At 35.8% G+C, this 24,800-nt stretch overlaps 1 protein-coding gene across 2 annotated transcripts in view; it reads right to left on the bottom strand.

The window, feature by feature from the left end:
• The window catches only part of TTBK2 (tau tubulin kinase 2), an 80,899-nt gene that overhangs the window by 54,168 nt on the left and 1,931 nt on the right, over nt 1-24,800 (bottom strand). For both annotated transcript variants that reach the window (XM_063159118.1, XM_063159119.1), the window contains exons 2-3: nt 4,385-4,544; nt 502-649 (exon numbers count right to left, since the gene is read on the bottom strand). In XM_063159118.1, coding sequence (XP_063015188.1) covers nt 502-649; nt 4,385-4,453 — 217 coding nt within the window. In that variant the 5' untranslated portion in view covers nt 4,454-4,544. The remainder of the gene's footprint in view (nt 1-501; nt 650-4,384; nt 4,545-24,800) is intronic.

Genomic DNA, 24,800 nt, shown 5'->3' on the forward strand with positions numbered 1-24,800 from the left:
TTAAAGCTGGGGCTTTTGCTCATGGGGATTTTTTAAGTATGTTTCCTATTTCAATATTAGAAATCTCAGCAATACCTGCGCAAAGCAAAACAAACAAATATTCTTAACGCATATGCTACGTGAAGGACCCTCAAATATTCAATGCTACATAGTACAGAAAAAAAAATCTTAGAAGAAAAAATAAAAACAAGAATAAACAAAGTCTAGAGCAAAAAACAAAGAGAAGATATGGATTCGGAATAAACTAAATCTGAACCAAGATTTTTGCAGCAATTGAATTATTGTTCGTTTCATTTTCATCTCATCCCATTTCAAACAAAAGCTTCACTGCAGCAAAACTTTCAGCATCTGAAAGAGCTTCTATTCCACTTTTAATAATCATTTACCAAGAACCTGCAGAATATAGGAAATATTTACTAAAAATATTATTATAATGACAATTATTTTTTAAAGAAGATACACTGACATTCTACTTCTCACATATTCAAGGTATAGCCCTACCTTGCAGCTTCTTCAACACAGCTACTTCCATTTTCAGCACTTGCTTTGGCTGCTGAGCTGATTCGACCTTCAGTGCAACATTTTCCCGAGTAAGCAAGTCCAGTGCATCGTAAATTTCTCCAAATCCTCCACCTCCTATTTTCCTCAACTATGTCGGGGAAAAAGAAAGAACAAAAACATATTTTAAAGAGGGGAGAGGAAAGAAAATAAAACAGCAATACTTCTTTGTTCTGCCTGTCATACTGCAAACGCTGTTTTATTACAAATAGATTTAAAAATAATAATTATATCCTTCAGTACATAAAAGAGCTACTGAATAATTGACCAAGGTATGGCTAACCACAGTTTGAAAGAGAACACACCTGATCCCCATCTGCACTATTGTATGTAGCATAATAGAAGAGTGCAGTAGTATTCCCAGCATGAATCTGGGCAAAGCCAGCATGCTGAATAAAGTCCTTCCTCAAATAGTCACACACAGCCCAGAGATCTTTAAATACAAATGCACAGTGACATTTTTAAAATATACCATCTTTTTGTCCTTTCAGAAATAAGCACACTGAATAATAACGGTCTAAAGTCATACCAGTTTTTGGACTTCCTGAAAAGAGGCAGTATTATCTGTTATGTGGAAAGACTTTCATATAGCGGCTAAATCATAAATTAAGAGAAATGACTAAGATTATCTTTGAATATACATCTCAAATGTTACTCACATTCACTTAAAATTCATCAATATCATTCTTATTAACAGACAGACTCAAGAAACTTGCAGCACTGAAAGTTTCATCTGTGCAAGCAAGAGGTAAAAAGAATGCCCATAGCATACTAATTAGTTTGCACTACCTTCAGAGCAAATATTAAAAGGTGTCTCTTTCACTCTGCTTTAAGTGGTCACGGGGAACAGGCACCTCTTTGGTTTTCAATATCAAAAAATGTCAATGCTGTTTCACAAAATGCCTCCCCTGGCTAACATTCTAAAGCTGATAAAAGAGAAAAGGAGACAAAAAAGAACTTACCCTAAGACTAATATGGTTTTCTAAATGTCATCTGAAAGCATACAGTTGCTAACATTATATGACTACACTGTATAAAATGTCATCTAAACTGTCCAGGGTTCTAGAGAGCAGCAATATGCTGACCTATCTTCAGATTCTGAAAAGTAATCTAATGTCTCCTAATTAACACCATCAGACATTTGACTGAGCAGGAAAAACATTTTTTTAAAATAGCCTAGGCTTTATGAATAAAGAAGGTAACAGATAACACATGAATTTTCAGCATAGTACAAGCACACCAGTGAGAATACACGGTGAAAAAGGTGAGAGGAAAAGGAAAGAGGTGACACAGCCACCCTCACCCCCTTACAAATGTAGACACATTTATCATCTAACTTCATTTGCCAGCTTTGAGAAATGGCCAGACCACGAAAAACTGCCACTGAAAGCATTGTTTCTCAACATATGTGCTTAAAAAAAATTTAAAACAAACAAAACCATCACTACAGTAACAAAATAAACAGATCAATTTATATCTTCAGCTAAAGTACACAAGAATCATTGACATACACCCAATAATTACACCACTCAGTAGTTCCAGGCACAAATTAACCTCTCTTTGATTACAGAAAAAAATACTTTCCATGTCCTTTGTCATCAAGTCACACACATTCAACAATAAGTCCATGTTTTCTTTGGGTTTTTTTTTTTGCTGCCAGCATCCCTATAGAAGCTTTTCTTGTTGCTTTTCACATCCTTCACCAGTCACAACTGCCAACTGAGCTCTGGCTTTCCCATATATTCATCACACTGAGGCAACATTTCCAGCATAATCTTGGGCAGCCCATCCCTGCTCCCACCTTCTGTTAATTTGCATTTTGCTGTCCAGTTCACACAGGTGGTGACCACTCAACCATACTGGTCTCCTGCCACACCTGCTCAACATCTTTTACCTTGATGAAGACCACATTGTCCTTGTTTACACCAGCATTACAATTTCCCACTTTGCTCTTTAGTTTCAGCCTTCTCTTTTTGCATTTAGCATCTCACACCCCAAACTCTTTCTCTCCATTCTCTCTTTGACTTCTGTGCCTTTATATGCTTCCAGGCTAAAGCATACAATTTTGAACAAGTTTTATCTTTTTGCTTACACTACATATTGAATGGCATTCTTAAATATATCTAAAATCAATTATCATTACAAGCAAGTCTCTCCAAGAAGGGATTGTAATGTTTCAAAGGCAAAAAAGAGGCACAAGGAAAGGCATCAACAAAGAACAAAAGCAAAAGCTAACAGACAACACTAGAGAAGGGGGTCGTCGCTGGGGAAAAAATATTTTATAATTTTTTTATGCTTACTTTTCAAAATAGAATCACCTTAATTAATGTCTAGGTTAAAATTAAACTAAATTGAACATGGTTTTTTAAAACGTTCATGTCCAAAAATTTTAGATTTGGTTTTCACAACTGCAATGAACAAGGTCCTCAACAATAAAAAAATCCAAAAACCACAGTTCAGTTTCTTCTGCTGGGAGCCACTCCTATGAAATCCTGAATTCAGTAAGTCTATTGCCTTAGATGCCATCAAAAAATCCTTAATGTTTGCTACAGAAGATAAGAAATTGAAGAGCTACCCACAGGAAATACTTTGCACTCATCTACCTGTAATACTGTATCTGGAAAACATAGAAGTGAAAATGTGTAATTACATGAAATGAACTTCAGCATACTTGCAAAATTTTCCAGAAGACACTTATGTCATCAGCAGTCTTCATTACATAGGAAAGAATATATTATTGTATTTTAAATGGTATTTTATACTATTTGCTCTGATTCAAGACTATGCTTTCTGTTTTTACTTCACTGCTGTACTGAGATTAAATATAAGCAGCTATTTTACAAATACTTATACTCCAGAGATAGCTATTTAGGTTCTATTTACCTGAAAGGAAATATAAAGATTTCCCACACAACATTAATATCAGCTTCCTGCATATTTAAATGAAAGATAGGGTACAAGACAGTTGAAATCATTCTTTCTTATGAATTTAAAATTAATGATGAATTTGTATCTTCTATGTTCAGTCTTACAGTTCTGAAAAACTTGAAATAGGAGAGTAATATAAAGTGAGCAATTCAAAATCCATTCACAGTCCACTACACACACACACAGATACTCTAAATGTTCTATTGTGAACTGGTCTTTTTTTTTCCCTTTTTTAAAATTCTAAGTTAAAAAAACCTAAGTGATCAAGAGGAATGGAGAAGGAACTACAAGAACTCAGCCTGTTTCTCCCAGCAAAAATAGCTTCAACTGGACACTATTTCCCTCAAGATGCAAATCAAGGATATGAACAGCAAAAGGGAACAGAGCTATTTATGGCAAAGTCAATGCTGGCACACAATCAAATGAATACAAATCAGCTGAGAATAAATCTATGCCATAAAATCCAACAAACAAAAGTAAGAGCAGCAAGGCCCTGAAAAATCTTCCAATAAGGAGTAACAAATCTCACAAACCTACTGGTTTCAGGGCAGGGCATCTGACTCATCTCCAAAATGGACTGATATAATCACTAGCTCATTGGGTTCAATATGCTAACAGTACTCTTCCAATTGTGCCTGGATCAGGCACTACATTGGGATTTAAGAGCTCTCCTAGGTCCTTATCAGGAAAAAAAAAAACAAAAAAAAACCCACTCTAAATCCTCATCACTTTTCTTTAAAGTATGGTAAGAGAAACAAGTAGTTTTAAAGCTCATTCACAATTAATTTAATTACTTAGCAAAATATATCTCATAAGAATTTTCAAATTAATTTCAAAGCACAAACCACTTCTTTCTAAAAAGAAAAGAAGACACAGAATTGCAGGAAGGCATACTCACCACCTTCCATCTTTCTTTGACCAATATTCCCACACTGAGGATGTCAGGCTGATCCCCTCCTCCACTCATTGCAACCTCCTGAGGTGATGGAGCCGCTATGCGCAGTCTGTGTCAGTAGAAACCATCCAGATCCCAGGAATGGCTTCCATTTAACCAGTCACTGCAGAGATAGAGCAGAACTCAGTGATTAACAGAATAGCAAGAAATAGAGCAAAAGTTTTGTTTCTCATCCAGCACCTTAACTAGTTTTTGTATCCCACAGTGACTAACATTGAAATTTTAGTCAAACGGTTTCCAGTACAGAAAAAAATTCAAGGATAGCCTTCCTTAATTTTCTAACTTGCTCTCTCCCAAATCTCCAATACCAATCTCAATATAGAACTAATAAACTTAAACATTTTCAGAGGTGTATTCCACAAGCAGTTTCAAATTGCTGCAAGGCATAATTACATTTAAACCTAATTTTAATAATCCCTTTTAAAATTAGTAGCTAATTAAATAATCTAATTAATAACTTATTCAATAATTGTTTAATTAATTTATAGTAATATATAACAACATTGAAATAATATTAAGCAAAAACTTCCTATGTTAGAAATAGATACTTAAGTTTCAGTTGCACTGCATACAGACTACTTCACATTTTACAATGTGTTTCACATAGCTAGGATTATTTCTGATTAAATACATCTTCAGTACAATTATCTCAGGCTATAAACAACTGGTTTTGGTAAGGGAAAAAACTCTGTCTTTGGTAATTTTGACAGTTCGTTTTTTATTTTATTTTCTGGTTTTAGCAATCATTGCTGAATTGGTTTATAGATAGTATTATAAAAAATTGTACTTTGGAGATTAACATATCCATAATGGCTCCCACCAACTACTATAACCAATTAAAAGCTTATTTCAATTCTTTGAGCTTTTCTAGAACTGGGCTTATTGTTACACTGGTGTAATTATACAAATGTAACTGTTTGTATAAGGCCTCTCATCCAAAGACAACAGTCTTTGAAAAGTATGTTTGCTTTAGGCTATTTCCATGGCTTTCAAAATAGCATAACTACAAGTGAACAATGCTTCTCTCCCTGAATCAACACACAAATGATATGCAAAATCGGTAAAATCATTCTGATTTAAATCAGCAGTATGGCCTTCCATGTGGCTAACTGCCAATCTTACTACTGGGACTATAAGATGCTTTTTTAGTAAACATTCCACTGCTTGAACAACCTGGCTTTTTAAGACAAACGTTTGTTTGACACAACAGAAACTGTGGCTGTTTTCCATGGTTTTTCGATATTTCTTTTTCATGTTGTATTTATGCCTTTTTGCTTAAATTGGACATGATGACAGTTGAACCAGCTCCAGATAAAAGAATCCCCTCTGGAGAAATATTAATCTGGATTGGCTGAGGATCTAAATTTACACCCAATGAGAGTGCATTATGTGCCTGTAAAGGAGTGTTCATTCAAAATACATAGCCTAAATTGATTTAATTCAAACAAATGAAGGGAAAACAAATTAAGATTGTGTATTACGAGTAACAGCATCCATCCTGCAATGTAATCAGGTTCAACTAAACCAATTCAAATTCTACTGGTGATAGTAAATTCTCCCCTGCAGATAAGGTCAAAATTCTAAAAAGAACTAGAGCCATTTATGTGAACCCCTTAACATTACTAACCACGGACCACACTCACTGTCTTTTCTAACAGAATTATCATAACACAGGAACAAAGATGAAACAAAAACCCACTAATGAAGGGGGAAAGATCTATTTCCAAAATTATATACTTAAAGCACATACAGTGGCTTTTCCCCTTCTCCCCATTTTAACTCAAATGTTTGCTTTTCTTTCTACCACCTGACAATTACATCAAAGCATGGGTTGGTCTTGACAAATTGTTCACTTCTATACTGGAATTCCAAGACGGTTTTTTTTTTCCTGATATTTGCTTAAAACAAGTAATGGTGAAACTATTCATCTCACCAGAACAAAATTTAAAATTGCAAGTAAGATTTTTGCTGAAGCTTTCAAACATGAACAAAATTCATCACCTGTAGGAAAAGTGCTTTATTAAATCAAAGATATGACAGTTCAGAGTTTTTTGTTAATTCTGCTATCAGCCTTGATTCCTGATTTGATCCTTATTTTTTTCTTTTTTTAATACATTTAACTTTACAATTTATAGTCACAACTCTGACAAGTATTTCTGGCAGCTGTGCATTTGTGAATTCTTGAGCAGACTAAGAGAGCATCAGCAACTGGCCCAGAATGCAAAGGTCCAACACATACATTCAAAGAACCACTCTGTATTTTAAGAATTGTCGTAGAAGTACTCTATTGCTGTATGTAATATCTGCATGGCCAAGGTAACAAAATCTTCATTTGTATACAATTCCTCAATCCTATTCTAATACACTAATTCCTTGTTAAATCTCTCTCATCCTAGATCATTACAAAGCAACCATATCTATTCTATATCATCAAAACCAGGTATTCACAGCCATAAAACACCAGGATCCATTGAACTGTCCTGCATGGGAGGCAAAAGTTCTCTCATGAGCCCCTGAAGACAAGGTGCTAAGCTCCTCCTGAAGCTTAATAATCAACTGCAAGCATTACAAACATGTTGATGTCAAATTGAAGAATCCTATTTTTTCCAAGACTTAAGTAAAGCAGAAGAAGGATTCAGTGACAAATTTCAAGGCCAGAAGGCTTGAAATCGGCCCAAACCTTTACCTGATCAGGCTGCTTCATAGCTTCAACCCATTTCAGTGAATTAGCACACACTAATATGTAAGACTCCAAATGTTCTTCACTAACACATTCCAGTATGTTTCTTTCCTCACAATAAACATAATTTGCTTTGTTTCAAGGTTTAATGCATTGAATTTTAACTTTTTACCACAGGTTACAGTTTTGGTAACCAAATTCCATTTCCAGTAATTTCACTTCATTTAAACACCTAAATACATTTAGTTTTAAGCCTTCCTTCACAGCCATGGGTCTTTTATATGGTCCTCCTTCAAAACACCCCTCTCCTTGCTCCACATTTTTCTTGTGGTGCGGACAACAACATTGAGTTAGACATCCACACTGAATTAGACTCTATCATACCAATTCCTAATATGGAGAAAAGTTTTTCTTATTACTTCTTTGTGGTAGAAGTCTTATTTCCCTAATTTAAGTCTGAAAATGCTTTATACTTTTGCTAAACCACAACACTATCAGACACTTATATATTTATACAGTTATACCCTATAACACTTAAATACCTCCATCCTTACACTCAGGCATATTCTTGCTACAAGAATATGGTTTTTAAAGACCTTATTCACAATCTAACCCAGGCAGAGTTTCATTGCTCTGATGCGTTCTCTAATGGTCTTAAAACTGTATAATCTGCAAATCTGTTAATTATTGATGTACTGCAGTGGATAAATATCTTTATATTCCTTACCTAGTAACAGATAACATGTATTCTAGTACATGCAATTTAGACTACAATCACCTTCCCCAAATTTATACAGAAGAAAAGGACATTACTAGAGATGACTACATTTAAAGGACTTTTGGACAGATATAAATATGCATTCTTTGGAGGTGGTTCTCAGGTCAAGATTGAAACTGAAATTTCTCTGAATTTGGAAGGATTTGAATTCAGACTGACTGGCCCATTCCAAATTTCACAGATGAATTAAAGACTCATATAAGTAAATACCATTGCATCTGTGTTACTGAGATACATTGTTTTCGGCACAGCTCTTTAACAGGCTACAATACTGTTAACAATTTAAGAAAGCTGCAGCCTGTTCTGTATTCTACTGAAGCAGATGAATAATTAATGACACACAGTTAAGGTGCAAGCTTTCCCTTACTCATTCAGCAGATGAATCCTTTAGCAGTGCAGTTTTTTAGGTGGCAGCAAGGCTATTTTCAGCAAAACAAATATGTCTTTACAATTCTCCTAAAAAAGTAACAGTCACTCTAATTGCAATAGATATAATTAAATTCTGTATTCATGAACTCATCAGTTTGTCACTTCAGAGGCACTTTTCAATATAACACAACTACAATGAAAGACAATTAGCCCTCTGTCAAATTTATTTCCAGGTGAGAGGTCATGGAGTAACTAGGACAAGAGAATGAGGATAGACTGTTCCATAACATAAGCCTTTGCTGGGAAATGATTACAGTATAAAACAAGAACAGGTAAAGGAGCATTAGAGCTAATATCCAGAATGCTGTACAGACATCCATTATTTAAAACCTTTCTATTCACTTTAACTGATTTTAACTACACATTAGCCTTACAAAAGATTAATTTACCCCATCCAAGTACACTAAGAGATTATATGGTATTTGAAAACAACAGCGCAAAAGTTCCAGTAAAAAGGGCAATCCTTGAAAATAATTTGTATACATGTCTATAATTCCCTTAGAGATAGCCTAAACTGAAGCCAACCTCTGCTTACCAGCCTATATAGATGCTTAAATTCAGACCTAAGGTTGAAAAAGTAGCACAGACAATTTTGGCCCAATGTAGATACTGTAAGTTCCAGGACAAAGCAAGGGAGCACAGAAGATTACTTCTGTTCCACAGAAAGGAACATATGTCGTGTTGCCTCCACTATGGAATAGCATTGACCTTTTGCTATTGGGAACTCTCTGAGCATACTAGGAGCCCTACCTGCCTGCCTTCAACTCATTCAAAAAATTAGTAAACCAACTGAAATCTGCCTAAGATGGTTTCCATTTCTGTATTTTCTATTTTTAAGCAGAACTTAAAGAACAAAGAACATTTTAAAAGGCCAGCATAAAGGGAAAATCAGGGCAGGAAATGTTCAAAGGTCCTAATTTCACCACATTTACAGCAAAGCCCACTGTCTTAGAAAGGCTAAGAACATGTTCAAATTGTTAATTCCAGGGATAGAAATTATTTAAATGCGTCTATTTGAACATCCAAACTAGAAAGCCATCCTACACTTAAACCTGAATATTTTCTAAATACATCCATTAAAAGCTGGTGTTTTGAAAAATCATCATTCATCACATCAATGAGAAAATTGAATTTAAAATCTTGACTTAAATTTCCAACTGTACTGGTTGTGATGAAAATCTTTTTAAAAATTCAACACAGAACCAATGTAATTTTAGGTTTTCCTTTCTCAAATGCTTGGGTGCCAAAAATACTCATCACCATTTGCAGATTCCAGGTGTGAAAAGCTCCCAACTGCCTTGTGTGCTATTGCCAAAGAGTCTGTATTTCCTTCTGGCAACTTCTGCAGTTGTTATTACAAAGGTGGTGAAATTTTCTCAGTTGGAAGATGGAGTTAAAAATATAACATTTAGTTTCCAGTTTTATTTTAAAAATATATATGTTTCAAGCTACCACGCTCTTTTCAGTTTGCAAGAGAATTCAGTACCAAAATATTATGAAAACCCAAGTAAGGCAATGTTTATCAAAGGAGTGTATTATCTCTCACTAAACCAACTAATTCATGTAGCAAAACCATACAAGTTTTAGGCTCACAAAACCCTCTTCAAGTCCAAAATAGAATTTACAACTTGAAAATTAAATTGGACTTAAAAGCATTTGCATTGAAGTAAACTTCAGTGTTTCTTGATCAGACCAACTAAAATAAGGGTACTCTATATCTTGCCATAGAGAAAGGAAAGCATCTGCATGCATATGATAGGAGGAGATTATATGGTTGTGACACCTATCAGAGAAGCAGAATGTAATTTATCACCTTTAGAAAAACAGCAAAATTCAGTCAGGGAAGAATTAGAATGAGTTATATATCAAAAACTCTATTTAATCCATGACATTTTTACCATGACATTTTTCAGATGCTTGAGTTAATTTCCTAATTTGATCTGTCCCACTAGAGCACAAAGGCTTATGTCAGAAAAAGAGAAAGAACAGAAGTTAGCTGTAGGGAACAGGGAAAGGCTGGACAACTGTGTTGCTTTCAACTGAAACCAGTTGTTGAACTTCAACCTCAGGTGCAAAGCCTTTAGTACTATTGTGGGAACCTAACCCGTGGGAAAGTGAAATTCACTCTCAATTTTTTCCCACAACTCCGAGTGAGTTCCAAATCAAAAAGCAGATTGTGAAACCTCATTAATTACTCAAAAATTAATTTTAAAACCCTAAAAGTGTCACTTGTTAAAAAAAAATCCACCTGTATTTCTCTGTCTTAGATTCACCAAGACTGTTGTGGTATTGACAACAAACCTAAATAGAACTAGAACCATGGACTTTTGCAATAAAAATTTGTTTTACTTGTCAAGCCTTCTTCAAAGAAACTTGAAAATTCTGTTCTGCAATTACCTTAATTATACAAGGTTTTACAATAATAATTTTTTAAGATCCTAAGAAAATTTTCATTGTAGGAAAGTGGTAGCGAAGTGTGGTTTTGAACAAAGACAGCTTGAAGTCAAACAGTTAAGATATTTTAAACAGCAGCACAGTGTTATAATATCAAACTAATTATTATCTGGATTTACCAGCAAAATTAAAATCTTTGCTTCCAGTTTTTTGAAATGTCGGAATACTAAGTCATCCTTTTAGGATAAACTCAGAATATTAATAGTTCACCATTTATATTCCAAGGAATAACAGAAATTGATCTTTTAAGATGCTCCAAACTATTGACCTTTTGACTAGTACTATATATTATTTCATAAATCCATTTTCTGAGAAAAGAAAAATATAAATGCCCAGCACGTGCATACAACACACAACTAGAGGAGACAAGAAGGCAAGCAATACACTGCTCTGAAGAACTTCTGCCAAAGCCTATGAAACTCTTCAGAGTAGATACACAGCAATTTACAGAGAAGAGCTGCTGCTAAGGACTGTGAGAATGATGCAAGGGAATATATACAGCTAAATGCTTAATCCAAACAACTAAAGTTCAGGGCAAACTCAAATTATAAATGGAAATAACACAAGTTTTTGGAAAATACAAGAAAATTGGCAGAGAAACTTTGATGAGACATTCAGCTAGCATGTGAATAGCAAAATGTTGTCTGCACTGACACATTCAAGTGATCAAGAGGGCTGCCAGTGGCACAGAAGCAGCGCAGCTGGCAGCCACATGACTGCTCTTGCAGCATTGTGCTCAGCCTGCAGCACCAGCCATGAAGTGACCTGGACTCGTGAACAAAACCTGAGCATTCTCTTGATGTATCAGTGTATAAAGCACATCACAAAGACATGGTGAGTGAAGCCTGACAGCTTGCTAAGCAGAACAGGAAAAAGAACAGAGGAAAAGATCTTTTTTCAGTCTGTAATGTCTGATCTCTTAGCATCCTTATCTTTAGGGCACATAACTAAATCTGCTGCAGTATTGTGATAGAGGACACAGGCTGTGAGTAGATAGGTGTGCCATCTCCTTAAATACAGCTCTTAAATAAAGCTCTGCTTTTTGCTAATGTGTGAAATGAGGACAGCAACTACTACACCAAGCAGGATGACTCCAAAAGAGCCTAGCTGACAGGATGAACATGAGGGAGTCCACACAGTGCAGGACATCTACCAAACTCTGACAGGACTCCTCAGTGAGGGGAACACACACCCATCCTGCCACGCAACACAGCAATCCCTGACAGAGTTAAGGAGGGAAGACACAGCATCAAGTTACAGTTTATGCAGTAACACCTCAGTTGTTCAAGGAGCACTGTACTTTTCAGCAGCGGATCAAGAGCACTAAAAAAGTCAGGCACAAAGATGAAAAACCACAGTGACACTCTTGCCAAGACCAATTCAACACTGCTGTCAACACCCCTAGCACCAGAGAGTAAGACACAGCCACATAAGTGGGTCCTTATGCACTGCCAAATGACAGGAGAGGTGGGAAATAGCTTGGTGTCTGGCTCTGGTGAAGGAAGGAGGCACTAAGGCAGGTGAATAAACATATGATATACTGCCAGCAGAGCAGCACAAGTTGCTACTTTATCTTCAGTTTGGCATGGCTGTAGAGAGAGGTTCTGTACAGTGCCAGGAAGTCTCTCTTGTTCACAGAATATTCCACAATCATCACATGGGCTCAGGCAACATCAAATCTACAAGTACAATACACAACAACAAAGGAGATGGCTGTATCTCATCTAAGACTGCCTAACCAGTTTGTCCCTAAAAAATATTGGTGCTGGAAACTACAAAGGTACAGGAGCTTCAGTCAGCAATGTGGCTTGGTCAGAGTATGCACTTGTTTTACAGCTGCAGTTGAAGGTGGCTTCAAGCAACAGTGACTGAAACTTGAGCTCCTAATCCAAGGTCCTTCAAGGTTTGAAATGGAAGACATGCATTAAAGAACCAAAATGGAACTTTGGCAAAGGTATTTAAAGTTGGGACAAATCCAAAAATATCAACTTAATTTGCAGCAGAAAAAAAATTAGGTCAGACAGGAGAAAAGCAGATAGCATGGACAGCTAATCAGAAGAGGAGACAGGCTGCATCAGACCAAAGATCCACCTAGTCCAATCTTCTGTCCCTGACTATTGCCAGCAGCTGATGGCCAGGGAAAAATACAAAGACACACAAAGCATGTGATTACCCTTGCCAGAATATTTTCTGGGGATATAGCAAGCTGGGACACAAAACGCCAAGTGCCAAGGATGGTATTTAACTTTTTTTGTCTCCAAGTTCATCAAAACTTTTCTGAACCATGAAAACTTTACCACTCGTAATGCTCATAAAGCAAATTGTAACCTAACTCCATGCTGTAGGAAGCACATCTTTGTTTCCAGTTTGCCTTTTGCTGGTTACATTTGAGATTCATTAACCCTTGTACAGGAAAGCAGTGTATGGTTGCTCCCTGTTCACCTTTCAGTCCTACACAAGGAATACACCCCTACCATATGCCCCCTCATTTACCTCTTCAACTATTTGGTCATTCACTGATTTTGATCATCACCTGTGTATTTTTCCCAGTTGTACTATATCCCCGCTGAGATCCAGAGACCAGCATTGTTAGTAAGCACTAACCTATTATTTTCACAGAACCTGCAAAACCACATTCAAAAGAATGAAGTTCACCATTGAACATTTTAAAATTATTTATCCTATGTCAACTGCTTTATGATTATTTTCATTCATCATTACCTCAGAGTAGCAAGGTCTTTCTCCAGTCCTCCATCTTCCTTTTTGCTAATTTTAATACCCTTGCATCACCAGACTATGTAATTTCAGTATTTGCATCGTGTCAAGATCATCTGTAAATATACAGTACAGTACAGAGAGCTACCCTTTTTAGGCTGATGAGTTATCATTTATTAAGATCAATATTTTCACTCAAGTTCCATTAAAAAATATTTTTGCACAAAGTGTTCACATATAGAAAACCTGACTCACCATTTTCCATCTGGATCATTAACAGCTCTGCTTTCAAATTTGGAATGGATTCCTTGGGTACCTAAACACAATGCTCCCTCAAAATAAGGAGATGGACAGGATGGGGCCTTGAACAACCTGGCAACCATGGCAGGGGCTGGATCTAGATGATCATTAAAGTTCCAATCCAAACTATTAAAGGGACAATTGAGACAAACTGCTGGGTGACTTCATGGTACTGTATGACCAGGAGATAAAAAGGCAAATGAGGTTCTATGTGTGTACATATAAAATTATGTGTATCAGAAAAATAATAACTAACTGTTATTATTAAACACGTGAACAAATCTTAACTGTTCACTAAACACATGAGAAACTATTAGCAATCAAGAATAAGATCTTGTTATTATGATATAAGAAATATTGTAAGTAAATATTCAGAAAGAAAAGATGGCAGCTCAATGCTAAATAGCAGTCCAAAAAAAATCAAATCTTAGGAATTCAGACAAAGCAGATGACAACATGAAGATCGTGTGTATATCCATGGTTCACTAATATATTGAGTATTGTATACAATAGCCCTTCCTATCTAAAAAAAAAAAAAAACAAAGGAAAGAAAACAGAAAATAGAACAAGATAATCAGGGCTACAAACTAGTTTCCACACGAAACGTTTTTTTTCAAAGGATGATGGAAAGTAGAGAGAGGTACTTGACAGAGATCTACAAAATTATTAGGGAGATATAGAGTTTAGCTAGGAATCAGCTATTTATGATGTCATTTAATAAAGGAAGAAAAAAACAAAACAAAATAGGTCAGCAGGAGCCAGACTCAGAGAAATCTAATCTGTGAAACTTCTTGCAAAAGGATACTGTGAATACTAAAAGTTTACAATGGTTCAAGCGAACAACAGTCAACTACATGAAAAAGAAAACTACTGTAGGTTACCAAAAATACATATTAAATATATTTAGTGCAGGAAGTCCCTTACTAAAAAACAGAAAAGAACTAGAGGGAAGTATAATTTATATTATCTGTGGTCTTGTACTTTTCCTTAGGCATCCATGCATGACTACTGCTGAATACACATCTACTCTACTCTAGAATTTTACATTCATACATTATGTTTGGGAAGATGGAGAAAGGACAGAGAAATTATTCTCCCTGTACAACATATATTTAAATTATTTGAACTGATGAGATGCAACTCAAAATATTGTGCATAATTTTCTGTCAGTTACTTGAAAGAAGCTTCCACCCTAAAAGTGTTGACTAGCTAGCTGTTACAGGAGTGGCATCATAAAGCAAAACAATTCAACTCAAGTAAACTCTTCTTCTCTGGCACTTATGTGAAGTTATTTTGAAAAAATATATTATAAACACTCAGGAACTCCAAATATCATTTGTTCTATCACTTCAACTTCTATTTTACACATGTTCTCCCTTCCACTTTGTGTTGGGTTTTGTGCTGTCTCAGTGTTTCCATACAGATTTTCTTCCCTCTGCCTCACTTCAGAAAATACTTGGAAATGCCTCTAATCTTTATACTCAAATAATTTGATAGCTTGAATGCAGAGAACTAATATATTAATACACATTTCCTAACCTCAAGACTATCTCTATCTTAATAAAGTTGGTGCAGATATCCAGGGTCAGATTTTTGACAATGAAAATTCACAGAATACATTTTAAATCACTGACAGTCAGATACAGCAAGGTTACAGTTTGAATAGAAAGAAAACTTTAATGTAAAAACTGATTATTACTTCTGGCGGTTGCAAAACATAGGACAGTAATTTTTATATAGGTGACAGGACAAAAATTTTAGACTGCTAAATGCCCGAGCTTCAAGAGAAACAAACATATTAAAAACCACAACAAATGTGATTTTTGTATCTACTTTGTTACTTCAAGGAACTCTCAATACTTAACTTAACAAAAAAAAAATTAAATCTCTTAGGAGTAGTCATAAACAATTGCTGTAAAAGAACTGCAAAGACTTATGACTCTCTTTCCACTAATAAGTTACTATGTTAAACTGATGAAAAAAAGGACAAAAATTCCAAAATCTTGTTGCCACTTGATACAATATTCACATCTCTTAATATACTTTTCACTTTTCTAAATGGTTTTGGTTGGATATTCCTCAACATTTAACTAAATTCTAGTATTTTCTACCTTTCCCATAGAAAACACATTACAAGCAAATCCTGACTACATCCAATACCATGGAAGCTTGCTTTGTTTTGGATTAAGGCATTTTTTCCCTCATTTCATTCAGCACATATACACCTATCTATGACATGGCATTACTTGCATACAAGAAAGAAGTCTACAAAGATTTCTACATTGTTTCCTAGAGAAGTGATCACACACTTTTAGTGACATAGAACTTCCTTTCCCAAGGAGACCAGGCTTTTACCACATCATGAAATATTTAAAACCATACAAGACCCTACAGCATGCAGCAAAAAACAGGGCAAAAGTATGCTTTTTAATCCATTTGTTGGTCACTATCAATTGTCAAGGCTGATAAAAGGACAATCTGTTCCTGGACATTTTGTTGAGCTGGTAGCTGGTGATGGGAACAAGAGAAGAGATTCAAGTTTCAAGTGCATTTTCAGAAGTTTTATTTAAGTGTTGATGGCTGCAGTATTGAATTGCAAAAGTGACTTTAATTTGCTTCCATCCAACAGCTTTGCTTCAGTCTGGTAGCTAGTAAATAAGATTTCAATAACCACTAACAATTGTTCAGTAATAATTTTAAAGCCGAAAATTTTTTAAAAAAGCATGAGAGAGGCTTAAATTTACTTCTAAGAGAAAAAGCACTCATGGATAGAGCAATAGTCATATTCTCAAAATATTAAAATAGTTCAATCAACTAGCTAGAGATTTCTTTCTTTGTGTGTGTGTGAACTTAAATTGCCATGCATATGGTGATGCATAAGAAATTAGGCATATTAATCAAAACATGCAACAGATTTTTAAAAAAAATCATGGAAATTACTTCCCATCACCATGTTTAGACTATAACATACAATTCACACACATGAAGCCTAAATAAATAAACAAATCCTCTGGGTTTGCCTTTAATACATCAACAGCTGCCTCCTTCAGGTTCTGTTACATTTCAGGTCCAATACTCTGCTCTAGCCTTTGCCTTCACACTGCACAGAACAGCAGCCATGTCAAGAAATCCCAGCTCTTGCCTGAGAGCCAAGCAGCACAGCAGAAGGGCATCCAAACCTCTCACCAGAAAGGGCCTGAGGAAAAGGAATTAAATGGGAAAAGGGGAGAGAAGGAGAATGGTTCTACATGCTCTAACTAACACCTTCATGCTTCTCTCACATTTCTTGTTTCTACTTCCTCATAATTGCTGAGGCAGCCATCAAAGAGCTTCTTCTCTGTTCAAGATTCTCAGGTATAACTACATCAAAGCAAAAATTAGTTCAGGGAATCAGAAACATAGATTATATATAATACTGCTATGCTAACGTACTTTTTTATAAAGAATATGGCACAACACTTTTTGATACATATCTATATATATACATTACGTGCATGTGTGTTTTTATGCTATACACATATACGCTTACATTATTTACATATTTATTCCACTGCTATATTTTTTACAGAATATATATTTATACACTGCTATATTTTTTACAGAAATACAGAACTTTGTAACTGTATCAATGAGGATTCATGTCTTCAACCACAACTACTTACAAAAAATGGCAGCAAATTTGAGAATGTAGCTACATATAGATTCAAATGAATATGCCCTAACACTTACTAAATGGGTATGATATTTTAAAAAGTGAATTACTAAAGTAATGGGAGAGGGGTATGTTTAATAACAATAATTTAAACCAGTGCTATCACTGATCATCTTTACAATATTAAAAAAAAAAAAAAAAAAAAAAAAAGTGGTGCAGACAAAAAAGCAGAACTTTGTGGGTCATGGAGGAAAAACTTAAACTAATATCTGCAATAATACTGAAGTTGTTTATAGATGTTTAGTGCTATTTTCCAGATTCATCTTTGGAGGCTGCTCTATAGGATTCTCTTGAGGCACTGGGTGAAAAGTGTTAAGCTACAGGCAGAATAATGTTTTTTGCCTTTTATACACTGTCTGAAAATTCACCATAATGCACAGTGAACGCTAATGCACTTATAAAAGTGCCTTGCTTGTGGGTGGTATAGGTGCATTTCGTATAATTTGGACAGCAAAGAATCTGGTCCCAATGATGAATTTATCATGCCTGGAGATGTTAAAAAGCCAGCAGCTGTGGCTCAGGGAAAACTTTCACAGTAGAGTCTTTTTCTGATATAAGCAGCAAAGGCATCCAGGCTGTCTGTGCAAGTGCCAGGAGGCAGCGATAGAAGACGGGACGCTCCTGTCAGCGGCAGCCCCCTCTCAGTACCGAAGCCATCAGGGCCGGCCGGCGGCTCAGCACCCTGGCCAGCTCCGGCCGGCAGCCAGCGGGGCCAGGACAGCGGCGTCCCTTCCAGGGGACCACAGATATCAGCGAGATGCTGCCAGGCCAGACAGAACGTTCACAAGGACGCATTTGAATAACTTGTATCTTAATAGGAATTTTCAAGGAGATCTCTGATTTAAAGGTTCCTGAAACATAGAACACTCCAGATGATAACGGATATTAAAGTTTGGAAAGGATAAATTAAACTGCTTTGGTAACTATGGGTCACTAGCTCAACATCAATTCCAGACAAATAAGGGGACTTGACTAATAAAGAACTAAAGGAAGACACTATAGCTATGGCCATTTAATTAAGTTCCCCGTCCTATCAAACTAACTTTTTACTATGGCATTACAAGTTTGGTCTGTAAGGGTAATAGTTATTATGGAACTTCTACTTCTGTAAGACATCTAAGTTTATATCACACTGTAGTGTCTTTCTGCCAGAAAATCAACAGATCATACTCAAAATAATAGGTCCCAAAATATAAGTGAACTGAACAAATACCTCTCTAATTACTCCCACAGGAATCAATTTCCTACTCAATACTGAAACATTTTTTACTCAGGAAAAAATTATGAAGTTTGTAGTTGATACTGAGATCAGGAAGTGATAAAGGACAAATAGCATCAAGACAGCAATCAAACTACACACGTGCCAGCTTAGATAAAACAAGATTTTATCCATCAAGGACCAAAGAATAAATGGAAACATTACCTAACACAAAGGAGTAATCCATTATTGCTGATATATGTATTTGTTGGATTACTAAAGTTATGGAAATTATGGATGAATAGGCAAATAAATACTAAGAGAGATCATAATACCTCTCTATCCTCATTGTAGGATTGCTGCTACAATATTATATCCCATTCTGGTGTTCAGAATTATGAAGCTCAGTTCCTTCAGATTATCTAATAGAAATTGCTTTAGTCAAGGAAATTGCAAAAGATCTTAATTCTGACACACAAATCATACAAGTTAAAAGTCAAATCTTTAGATTCCTTAAATGCATACAAATATCTCCAAGATCTTTAGCTTTCATTAATAAAAATACTCTACTAATAGAATATCTCATTAACTCTTTCAATGGATTTCTCATTACTGACAATTTTTAAAAGACAGCACAATCATTTTCTACACTATATACTCTTATTCAACTACTACTAGCACACACAATTCAGAGAAGCCCTAGGGAAGCTGTTTTTACACATAAAGTTAGCCTCAACAATCACAACAATTCCTTTGGTCTTCACACGGTCAGATTGAGTAAAGTGATGAGGCTTTTGTCTTTGGAAGTTAATTATACAAGCATATTTCATTATGAAAATACAATTATCTTAGGCATATTTCATTTGCTGGGACTGTCTTAAGTTCAGAAAAAACATTCCAGGGATCAGTTGAAAAAATAAAACATGGCAGAACAATGAGGCATGAAAATCAGTAAGTTTATATTTTACAAACATGGGCTTCAAGAGGCTCTCAAAAATTATAGGAACTTCCTACACATCAGAAGAGTACAAGATCAGATTTTAACTATCTTCCAAACAAATGTACAATTATTCCTAAAAACAAAAGAGCAAAGTTTCTGAGAAAACCTTTACAGGCTTTCAGTTTATCCTTTACTTAAATAATAAATAGTACTAAATAACAGTTTTACATGTTTTAGGAAATATGGGCTGTAGGTAAATAAAGACATGAAGTACCAAATCCCTCCAAATTAAAGCCAGGCTACAAAAATAATCCTGATTGTATTGTTGATCTATAACCTGCCATATTTGTATATTTTAAATGTTTGAACACTTGATCTATAGAAATAATTTGTCTAACGCTGGAAATTTTACTTCAGATTGACTGAGAGGAGATTTAACTTTGTAGATATGGAAACAGTTACACATGACATCATTATTGCAAAGTGTAATAACCCTACACTGATACCAGCATTCCATACGTTCTTGAATTTACATAAAGAAAATACAGTTCTATGGTGGTTTTTTAAACACCAACAGTCATTACATTTGCTTGAAGCATATTCAGCTTTAAACTGTGGTGAGATACTTCTGCATTTTAAAATTAATATTTAAACAACAACTAATTTCAACTCTATAAGGGCATAATGTAGACACACAATCATATGGCAAGCAGGGTTATGAGATTTCTGCTGAGGAAGAGGACACATTCAATGATATGGGTGAAATCTGTGTACAGTCGGTGTTTTTTTTTTTTGTAATACCAGAAGATAGAATAGAAATAACACAGTTAAGAGTAGTAATAACTACATTCTTATTTATTAAGATCAAGATTGAGTTTTTATGTGTTTCAGAGTAAGAAATATAAAAGCACTTCATAATATGCCAACACCAAATATGACCAACATCTACTGCATGGCTACTCGTATGTCAGTCACAGTCCTGATTCAGACCATAAATCAATTCTGTCCAAACCTTTACTCCAGGAAAAAGAAATATTTCAGTGAGCAGGGCCTTACAATAGAATTGAAGTATTAACTGCCAGTTCCAACAAGCCAGACGAAGTACAGCTGCTCCCTGATTACGAGAAGAAAATGGACTGATCAAGGAAAGATACTTACAGAAGCACTGCCACATGACTGAGGTATCCTGGGCTCAAAATTAATGAAATATATCAGAACAACAGGAAGAAATGTCCAGTCTGAAATTAGCACGCTGCCCATATTTCCTTCAAATTAACAGAGAAGAAAGTGCACCATCACCTCAAAGCAGCCTTTCACATAAAATGTTCCTCTTTCTCTTGTGTCCTCCCTGAACTGACAATAGGCAGGAAAACCTGTCAGCTGAGCATGCAGGCTACAGTAAACGAAAGCATCTGGTTATGACCATCTCAGCTATGCATTCAGGGTGAAGTTGCACATAATAGCATGACCTAGCAAGAGTTACAAACAGATATCAGCCAAAAAACAATACAAACAACTCCGTTTTTACAATCATTCTCTGCCAAGTTAGTGAGTTGACTCGGTGTAGCTCAGAGATCAAAGGGCACTAGAAAAGGCTCAGGCAGAGAACATAATTTTCCATTTAAAAGCAGTAGCCAACTGCTAGACTGGTTTAACAACAATGCACATTTTCTTCTGCAGGAGCTAATGTGTGAAAAATATTCTTATATCCATGTTCATCCATATATAAATAACAAGTATCACCAGTCAGTCAATAACAGAGCTCCTTTCCAGCACACATCTCCTTCACTGTAAGAGGGGTAACCCTTTACTGGGGTTTGCTCCTCAGCTTCAGCATCAATTTCTTAGTTCTTGGCTGGTCAAGACGAGACCTGACTGGCTTAGCTAGCACGTTGCTCCACAAGATCAGTCAATCCTTTCTTCATACTAATCAATCCTGTGAGTCTTTCAAGATTTTTCTCTAACCAGATGAATTATTCAACTGGCTTTCTCACTGGATACATTGTCTTGCTCAAAACTGTAGAACTGTAATTTCACCTAAAACCATCACGATCATCAGAATAATCTCTAGATCTTAATGAAAAAGCACAAAACGTCACACAGAAAAAGAACAGTGATCCAATCCTCTTCTTTAACTCTCAGAGTGCAACATGACAGTTTGTTCTAGGCTGACTTGACTCAGGGGATTATACTTTGATTTTATTTATAGACTACTGCAGATGGAAAATCAAAGCATCACATATGAAGAGGGCATTTAATTCAATCAAACTCAAGGAATACAAAGTCATTCTTCGTCTGATACATTTTCTATCAGTTTATAATGCCCATTCTAGATCTATTAAGCTCAAGATGCTGATAAATGAAAGGCAAGAAAATAATTATTTCAAGGCAGCATATAACTCAAGAATACAAATACATTCTAAAATGTCACCAGTTTGATGCTGAAAAGTATATTCTATTTACAGATCACTGTCTCCCTTTTTTTCTAATTCTTCAACACTGCAAAGCTAGAGTCATACTTCATGCGCTCAAAGTCACACTGCTTGCCACGAGTGGCATTTGAAGCATCACTATGGCAACAAGTAAATTGACAGCTGCAAGATCCATCCTGCTGATACACCATGTAACCGAGCAATCTAATTCTTACTGTGTTGAACAACATTGTATCCAATAAGTGCGGTTAAAACCCTCACAAAACGTCAGTACTCGGAGACAGAGCATGACAAAGGCAACAAATACTATCTAAGAATTATCTGGGAAGTGACAGAGAGCAGAACTAACCCCCTCTCAGAATCAACAGGCAGCTGTTGACTGAAGACAATTCCCAACTACTAAAAAGACGCAAGCTCTGAAAGGCAAGATCTCTCCTAACTGTGGATGAGACTAGTGGAACAAATTTTGTATAACTTCAGTTTGAGAGAAGTGTATCAAAAACATAAGAAAACTATTTCTGTATAAACAGACCGGGATGACACAAAATCTGGTTTTTTTACATTTTTCTGCATGCAAACTCCACATTAGTAACCTGTCCCTGCAACAAGTAACAAGTCCCTTTGTAACACCCTAATAGAAAAATATGGCTACATATTAAAGAAACTTGACATCGTCTACTAGCTCTCAAAGCAAGTTCAGCATATTTTACTCTTCCTTTATGCATCAGACAACTTTGTACGGGAAAGAAAATTACTCTCTTCATCAGTACCATCAGTGATCTGGCAAACTTCATCCCTGAAAGAGGCCTTCATCTCTTCCAACTACTACCTGCACTTAAATGCAAGGCTAAGCTACATACAGTTCTCCAAAAGAAAGAATTAGTGGATACAGTTCCTCATCAGTGCAATTCTTAATCGTTGATTAATCTCTTCAGACAATAAGCAACAGCACAAAATAACATTTAAATGATGCAATTCTATGATGAAAAGTTCTCAAACACACAGGACAAGAACCACAGAAAAACATGCCTGAACATAACAATAAAAATATTTTTAACTTTTTAACTAAATAGTTTCGTTAAAAACACCCGAGACTTCTTCAGTTTCTCAATCTGCCCTCCTTTCCTCACTCCTCTCAGGTTAAATCTTTCCCTTCTCCCCAAAAACCTTCTCAAGTTTTCCAGGATTCATCTCCATTAATTGAAAAATAATTTTTAAAATAACTGTTCAAAAGTTATTACTTGTACAACATCTCAAAAATAGGAAAAAGAATTCTCAACCAGATCAAGAGGCGAAGTATCAGAAAGCCAGATTTTATTGCTTGAATTTTCCACTACTTAGGTTTCAAGACTAGTGACCTATAAGCTCCTACAGAGAATGATAGACTATAAATTTAAATGGCAAAGAATGGCATCTCAATTTCACAAGCAGCTTAAAAAAAAATCCAAGTTACTTGATTCCCTCAAAAGAACACTACTGAACACCTAGCCCTGCAGCAAGGAGAGGGGAATATTCTGACTCTAAAATGTAAATAAATAATTAAAGTTTTAAAGGATAAGTAAAGACTGGATTATATTCTCAAAGAAGTTATTATGAAAGAACATACTAGGTATAGTTACTAAAATCCACATGAAATGGTACTCAATATTTCTAACAAAACAAGGCAAGCCAACTTCTCTCTCTCATTCTGCCACTGCATGACAGGGAATACAGTACAAGCATTAGAGCACTCTACTTGTGCATGGAAAGCAGAAAAATTAAACTGCTCCATGTAGCTGTACTCTCTAATCCAACTGAAATAGCTTTTAATTCCACTTCTAAAAATTAACATGTTTAATTACCACTTAACTACCCTAGATACTATACTCTTAAAAAGAAAAAAAGCCAAGTAAAAGATATGAGAAAGTTTTTTTCACCCTAATCCTGAACAAGAAGTCAAGTTCATAACAAGAAAATTTTAAACACACATGACCCGTAGCTGTTAAATTCCTTAAGATAAACCTTGTATTTTGGCAATTTTGCATGTTTTAATTCTTGCCCACCAACGCTTTAACAATCGGCCCTTCAGACTGATCTGCTACAGATCCATGGCACAACTCGCTGCTCTGAGGGATCAGCCAAAGGAAGCTCTCCTTTGAGGTGGGAGCGTTTTCGCAGAATGAAGGAGGAAGGACAATGGCTGGTCCGTGCACCACAACGCATCCCTGCGAGACCACAACTAATCCTGGGGTCTCCTACTGAAAAGGCAGCTGTTTCTCCTCCCCTCCAGCCTAACACAAAGGCTTTGTGTAGTGCTTCCCCAGAGAAAAAGAAACAGACAAGGCAAGACACAGGAACACACAGAAACTGTCAATCTCCTTTGTAAAGTACCAATTCACTCCCACTAGATAAACAAGCCCTTACTAAAATAGAAAACACAGTAGTATATTAACATACCGTACACTGCAACTTGACACACTAAACAAATGCTTAACCTTCTGTACACAAATATCTAGCACTGGTAGAAACTGATCGTTTAGAAGCCAGTTTTGAACAAGGAAAACCCCACTCGTATCTCTCATCTGTCATACTCAAAAATCTTCTTGATATAATCAGCCAGATTGAGAAAAGCCTCTCTGGAATTTGTGATGTTAGAAGCATCAGAGCCTGCAGTATGCAGCAGCAGTACAGTGACCACACTAAACAGAAGCAATGTCACGATATTTCAGTCACTCAATTTGT

The sequence above is a fragment of the Melospiza melodia genome, chromosome 6, assembly GCF_035770615.1.
Source record: "Melospiza melodia melodia isolate bMelMel2 chromosome 6, bMelMel2.pri, whole genome shotgun sequence".
NCBI classification, from domain to species: Eukaryota; Metazoa; Chordata; class Aves; order Passeriformes; family Passerellidae; genus Melospiza; species Melospiza melodia.